We start from the raw sequence: 7,500 nt of genomic DNA on the forward strand, positions 1-7,500 counted from the left end.
CTGCCGCCCATCCGACCCCGACTCCGCTCTCCGTGTGGCAGAGTAAGGCAGAGTCCGGCAGGGTTTTCTTCTGTTGTGAGGAGGAGGTGGGTGGGTGGAAGAGGGAGGGGAGGATGGGTGGAGCGTGGATGGGGGGAGGAGAAGGAGAGAGGGAGAGGGTGGGAGGAAGGAGGTGGGAGGTAGGGAAGAGGGGAGTTGGATGTGGGTGAAGGGAGGAGAAGGGAGGAGAAGGGAGGAGGGAGGAGGTGGGAGATGGGATGGAGGAGACAGGAAGGAGGTGGGAGGGAGAAGATGAGAGGTGGGGGGCGGGGAAGGAAGGGGGAATGTGGGAGGAAGTGGGGCGGGGAGGAGGCTGTCACAAGATGGAAATATGGTGAAAATTGGGTCGATTTTTGGTCTCTGTGCAAAGGCATGGTGTGACGTGTTGCGAGGTAAATGCTATATAAGGATAATAATGAAATATATATAAAGGAGTATGATCCTCGAATACATACAGTAGTTATGAATATGACCCTTATCTAAACAAACCTATCCTATTAGGAAATATGATACAATCGGAAACAAAATATGTATGTGTGCACGTTTATATGTGCATAGTTCAATGCTCCTGATGATATTCACAGAGACTCCTGCAGTTACTTCGTGAACAAGTCATCCGGCGGCGTCGAAGAAATACCCTGCACAGAATGGATCTACGACGACTCCATATATTCAAGCACCCTCACCTCTGATGTATGTCTTTTATCGCTTGCATGATGCAATTCTGGAACAATCTGAGACACTGCTCAGTCTGAAGAAATCTCACCTCTGGTGTAATTCTTCTATCATTTTTTATTTATAGTCACTTGCAATCTTCACTGCCTTCCAATGCATTCTGAGACACTACTGAGTCCGAACAGTCATGTGGCATGAAAATATATTCGTTTGTAATAGTTCATGATCTTAACCTTGATCACAGAAGATCATATAGCCGCTTTGAATATATCTATTAAGAATCATATCCACTTGAAATATATCTATTTATTACATGCTATATAACCTAAGTTTTAGTAGTTCTTTCAACTAAAACTTCACACTTGCCGCAGTTCGGTTTGGTTTGCGCCGAGGCCTACAACAGGGCTACGTACCAGAGTATCTACACCTTTGCTACGATCTTCAGCTCCATCCATGCAGGCTACTTAGCTGACAAGTACGGTCATTAATTATATGTTTTTTTGTGTGAATGCGTATACCTTCCCAACCATACTGTGGGATTCGTGGTAGGTTTTTGGCAAATTTAGTGATACATTCTTATTTTGCTTTTCTCATCGAAAATAAACGTTTGATTGTAAATCATTTGGTAATTAAAATGTGGTAGTGATGATTATGATGACTGACAGGTCGGTGATGATAACTATTTGAAATTCAACATTGCTATTCATACGCTGATTTAGCCAATCAGCCCTAACCTCTGTAGGGCATACACACACACACACACACACACACACACACACACACACACACACACACACACACACACACACACACACACACACACACACACACATATACATACATATATATATATATATATATATATATATATATATATATACTACATACATACATACATGCATACATACATACATACATACATACATACATACATACATACATACATACATACATACATACATACATACATACATACATACATACATACATACATACATACATACATACATACATACATACATACATACATACATACATACATACATACATACATACATACATACATACATACATACATACATAATACATACGTACATACATACATACATACATACATACATACATACATACATACATACATACATACATACATACATACATACATACATACATATATATATGTATGTATGTATGCATGTATATAAGATAATGATGATAATGATAAAATTATTAGAAAAAAGAACCACAACAACAAGAAAATAAGAATTACGTTAACAAAATAATAACAGTATTGATGTTAATAATTTTTCTGTTAACATTAACATATTGAAAATGATAATGATGATAATCATGATGATGTTAATGATAATAACAACAGCAACAATAGCAACAACAACAACAACAACAACAATAATAATCATAATAATAATAATAATAATAATAATAATAATAATGATAACAATGATAGTGATAGCAATATTAACAAAAAGACACCGTAAAGAACATAAACATATCTATTTTGTCTGATATTTTAAAAAGTTCTACCATGTATTTACGTGAAGAAGAGAGAGGGAAAAACTATATTTCCCCTCCCCCCCCCCCACACAAAGATTCGGGAGGAAGCCGGTCGTCCTCATAACCCAGGTCATCTACGCAGCCACGGGAATTGCCATGTGCTTTGCCAACAGCTTCCCGCTCATCCTCGGCCTCCGCTTCGCCATGGGCTGCGTCAGCCTCCCTACCATCTACATCTTGAGTGAGTGGCGAGGGTCAGCTGCCGGCCGAGGCGGGCGTGTGGCTTCGTGGCCGGTGTCTCGGGCTGGTGACTAGTATACATGAGTATATATATATATATATATATATATATATATATATATATATATATATATATATATATACATATACATACATATATATATATATATATGTATATATATATATATATATATATATATATATATATATATATGTATATATATACACACATACACAAATATATGTATATATATATATTTATATATATATATATATATATATATGTATAAATATATAAACACACACACACACGTGTGTGTGTGTGTGTGTGTGTGTGTGTGTGTGTGTGTGTGTGTGTGTGTGTGTGTGTGTGTGTGTGTGTGTACTGGCTTGTTTAAATGTATATATATCTAATGTGCGTATATATTTATCTATTAGTGCTGTATTAATTTATATAAATATACCACCATATATATATCTACGACCCCATTCGCGACTTCCCTCCCTGCCTCTCTTAATCACTCATTCCTTCCCTCCCTCCGTCCTCCCCCCCTCCCTTTCGCCATCACTAATTCCCTCCCTCCCTCCCTTGCTCCATCACTCATTCCCTCCCTCCCTCCCTCTTGCCATCGCCAATTCCCTCCCTCCTTACCTTGCTCTCTCTCGCCATCGCTAATTATCTCCCTCCCTCCCTCCTTCTCGCCATCACTCATTCCCTCCCTCCCTCCCTCCTTCCCTCCTTCTCGCCATCACTCATTCCCTCCCTCCCTCCCTCCTTCCCTCCTTCTCGCCATCGCTAATTATCTCCCTCCCTCCCTCCTTCTCGCCATCACTCATTCCCTCCCTCCCTCCCTCCCTCTCCAGCCATGGAAGTGTGCGAGGTCAAGTACCGCTCGGTCGTCGGCATCCTGACGGGGCTGCCGTGGGCCTTCGGCACCATGGCGTGGGGGGGAATGGCCTACCTCATCCGGGACTGGCGCTGGCTGCTGTTCTCCGTGTCGCTCCCCACGCTCCTCGTGCTGCCGCCGCTCTTGTAAGGGAGGGGGAGGAGGGAGGGGGAGGGAGGAGGGGAGGGGAGGGGGAGGGAGGAGGCGGAGGAGGGGAGGGGGAGGGAGGAGGCGGAGGGGGGAGGGGGAGGGAGGAGGAGGAGGAGGGGAGGGGGAGGGAGGAGGCGGAGGAGGGAAGGGGGAGGGAGGAGGCGGAGGAGGGGAGGGGGAGGGAGGAGGCGGAGGAGGGGAGGGGGAGGGAGGAGGCGGAGGAGGGGAGGGGGAGGGAGGAGACGGAGGAGGGGAGTGGGAGGGAGGAGGCGGAGGAGGGGAGGGGGGGGGAGGAGGCGGTGGGGGGAGGGGGAGGGAGGAGGAGGAGGAGGAGGGGGACGCTCTTGTTGCTCTTGCAAGGGGGGGAGGGGGAGGGAGGAGGCGGAGGAGGGGGAACGCTCTTGTTGCTCTTGCAAGGGGGGGGGGAGGGAGGGGAGGAGTGGGGGAGGGGGAGGAGGGGAGTATGACGGGGGGAGGGGAGGCGAGGGAGAAGGAGAAGGCAGGGAGGAAGGGAGAAGGGGAAGAGGGAGGGAAAAAGAAGGGGGAATGAATGGAAAAGGGGGTAACGGGGGGGGGGGGAGGAGAGGGAAAGGCAGGATATAAAGGGGGTGCTACATATGTATACGAAGGGACGTATACATACGCACGCACTCCACACACACACACACACACACAGAGAAAGGAAAGTCAAATTTAAGTTAAATTAACTTGGGGAATATATGACCTAATTTTGGAATTGTGTGTAAGTAACTTTCTTAAAAATCAAAATTAGTCTATTTTTTCGCTTTTTTCTTGTTCTTTCTCTTTCTGATTTTTCTTCTCTTTCTTCCTCTCCATCTTCTTCTTCTCCTTTCCTTCTTTTTCTACATCTTCTTCACGTCCCTTAACAGAGAGTCACTGTTCTGCATGGCACGAAAAATAGTCTTTCTTTCGTTCTTTCTTTATTACTTTAGATTCGTTTCCGTGATTGCATTATTTTGTGTGAACACTACTCTCGTTCCTCAAACGATTTCCTCCTCTAGTCCCTGAAGCAAATTTCGCCTTACTCGTCCCTAAAACGAATTTCCCCTCTCGTTCCTAGAGCAAATTTCTCCCCTCTCGTCCCTAAAACGAATTACTTCCCCTCTCCTCACGAAACGAATTTTCCTCCCTCTCGTTAATTTAACGAAATTTCCTACTTTAGTCCCTAAAAAACGAAAATCCCCCCCTCTCGTCCCTTAAACGAATTTCTCCTCTCGTCCCTAAAACGACTTTCCCCTCTCGTCCCTTAAACGAATTTCTCCTCTCGTCCCTTAAACGACTTTCCCCTCTCGTCCCTAAAACGACTTTCCCCTCTCGTCCCTAAAACGACTTTCCCCTCTCGTCCCTTAAACGACTTTCCCCTCTCGTCCCTAAAACGACTTTCCCCTATCGTCCCTAAAACGACTTTCCCCTCTCGTCCCTAAAACTACTTTCCCCTCTCGTCCCTAAAGCGACTTTCCCCTCTCGTCCCTAAAACGACTTTCCCCTCTCGTCCTTAAAACGACTTTTCCCTCTCGTCCCTAAAATGACTTTCCCCTCTCGTCCCTTCAACGAATTTCCCCTCTCGTCCCTTAAACGACTTTCCCCTCTCGTCCCTAAAACGACTTCCCCCTCTCGTCCCTAAAACAAAATTCCCCTCTCGTCCCTAAAACGACTTTCCCCTCTCGTCCCTTCAACGACTTTCCCCTCTCGTCCCTTAAACGACTTTCCCCTCTCGCCCCTTAAACGACTTTCCCCTCTCGTCCCTAAAACAAATTTCCCCTCTCGTCCCTTAAACGACTTTCTCCTCTCGTCCCTAAAACAAAATTCCCCTCTCGTCCCTAAAACGACTTTCCCCTCTCGCCCCTTCAACGACTTTCCCCTCTCGCCCCTTAAACGACTTTCCCCTCTCGTTCCTTAAACGACTTTCCCCTCTCGTCCCTAAAACGACTTCCCCCTCTCGTCCCTAAAACAAAATTCCCCTCTCGTCCCTAAAACGACTTTCCCCTCTCGTCCCTAAAACGAAATTCCCCTCTCGTCCCTAAAACAAAATTCCCCTCTCGTCCCTAAAACAAAATTCCCCTCTCGTCCCTAAAACGACTTCCCCCTCTCGTCCCTAAAACAAAATTCCCCTCTCGTCCCTAAAACGACTTTCCCCTCTCGTCCCTAAAACAAAATTCCCTTCTCGTCCCTTAAACGAATTTCCCCTCTCGTCCCTTAAACGACTTTCCCCTCTCATCCCTAAAACGACTTTCTCCTCTCGTCCCTAAAACGATTTTCCCCTCTCATCCCTAAAACGACTTTCTCCTCTCGTCCCTAAAACGACTTTTTCCTCTCGTCCCTAAAACGACTTTCTCCTCTCGTCCCTAAAACGATTTTCCCCTCTCATCCCTAAAACGACTTTCTCCTCTCGTCCCTAAAACGACTTTTTCCTCTCGTCCCTAAAACGACTTTCTCCTCTCGTCCCTAAAACGACTTTCCCCTCTCATCCCTAAAACGACTTTCTCCTCTCGTCCCTAAAACGATTTTCCCCTCTCATCCCTAAAACGACTCTCCCCTCTCGTCCCTAAAACGACTTTTTCCTCTCGTCCCTAAAACGACTTTCTCCTCCCGTCCCTAAAACGACTTTCTCCTCTCGTAGCTAAAACTACTTTCTCCTCTCGTCCCTTAAACGACTTTCCCCTCTCGTCCCTTAAACGACTTTCCCCTCTCGTCCCTTAAACGACTTTCCCCTCTCGTCCCTTAAACGACTTTCCCCTCTCGTCCCTTAAACGACTTTCCCCTCTCGTCCCTAAAACAAATTTCCCCTCTCGTCCCTAAAACGACTTTCCCCTCTTGTCCCTTAAACGAATTTCTCCTCTCGTCCCTTAAACGACTTTCCCCTCTCGTCCCTTAAACGACTTTCCCCTCTCGTCCCTTAAACGAATTTCTCCTCTCGTCTCTTAAACGAATTTCCCCTCTCGTCCCTAAAACGACTTTCCCCTCTCGTCCCTTAAACGAATTTCTCCTCTCGTCCCTTAAACGAATTTCCCCTCTCGTCCCTTAAACGACATTCCCCTCTCGTCCCTTAAACGAATTTCTCCTCTCGTCCCTTAAACGACTTTCCCCTCTCGTCCCTAAAACGACTTTCCCCTCTCGTCCCTTAAACGACTTTCCCCTCTCGTCCCTAAAATGACTTTCCCCTCTCGTCCCTAAAACGACTTTCCCCTCTCGTCCCTAAAACAAATTTCCCCTCTCGTCCCTAAAACGACTTTCCCCTCTCGTCCCTTAAACGACTTTCCCCTCTCGTCATTAAACGAATTTCTCCTCTCGTCCCCAAAACGACTTTCCCCTCTCGTCCCTAAAAGACTTTCCCCTTTCGTCCCCAAAACGACTTTCCCATCTCGTCCCTAAAACGACTTTCCCCTCTCGTTCCTAAAAGACTTTCCCCTCTCGTCCCTAAAACGACTTTCCCCTGCCGTCCCTAAAACGACTTTCCCCTCTCGTCCCGAAAACGACTATCCCCTCTCGTCCCTAAAACGACTCTCCCCTGCCGTCCCCATTAGGCTCCTGCAATGAATTTCCCCTCTCGTCACTTAAATAATTTTACTCCTCTCGTCCCTAAAACAATTACCCCCTCTCGTCCCTAAAACGACTTTCCCCTCTCGTCCCTAAAACAATTTTACTCTGTTGTCCCTAAAACAAATTTTCCCTCTCGTCCCTAAAACGAGTTTCTTCTCTTGTCTCTAAAACGACTTTCCCCTCTCGCCCCTAACACGAATTCCCCCCCTCGTCCGTAAAACAATGTTCCCTCTCTTTCCTAAAACGATTTTCCCCTCTCGTCCCTAAAACGAATTTCCCCTCTTCCCTAAAATAAATTTCCCCTCGTCTCTAAAACGACTTTCCCCTTTCGTCCCTAAACCGACTTTCCCCTCTCGTCCCTAAAACAATTTTACTCTGTCGTCCCTTAAACAAATTTCCCCTCTCGTCCCTAAAACGAGTTTCTTCTCTTGTC

At 46.0% G+C, this 7,500-nt stretch overlaps 1 protein-coding gene across 2 annotated transcripts in view; it reads left to right on the forward strand.

Annotated features, from left to right (window-relative positions):
• LOC125042172 (solute carrier family 22 member 2-like) overlaps positions 1–7,500 on the forward strand; it is a 17,905-nt gene that overhangs the window by 5,070 nt on the left and 5,335 nt on the right. For both annotated transcript variants that reach the window (XM_047637650.1, XM_047637651.1), the window contains exons 3-7: positions 1–42; positions 624–732; positions 1,086–1,189; positions 2,325–2,470; positions 3,334–3,502. The exon at positions 1–42 is cut by the window's left edge and continues 64 nt beyond it. In XM_047637650.1, coding sequence (XP_047493606.1) covers positions 1–42; positions 624–732; positions 1,086–1,189; positions 2,325–2,470; positions 3,334–3,502 — 570 coding nt within the window. The remainder of the gene's footprint in view (positions 43–623; positions 733–1,085; positions 1,190–2,324; positions 2,471–3,333; positions 3,503–7,500) is intronic.

The sequence above is a fragment of the Penaeus chinensis genome, chromosome 31, assembly GCF_019202785.1.
Source record: "Penaeus chinensis breed Huanghai No. 1 chromosome 31, ASM1920278v2, whole genome shotgun sequence".
In the NCBI taxonomy this organism is placed as follows: domain Eukaryota; kingdom Metazoa; phylum Arthropoda; class Malacostraca; order Decapoda; family Penaeidae; genus Penaeus; species Penaeus chinensis.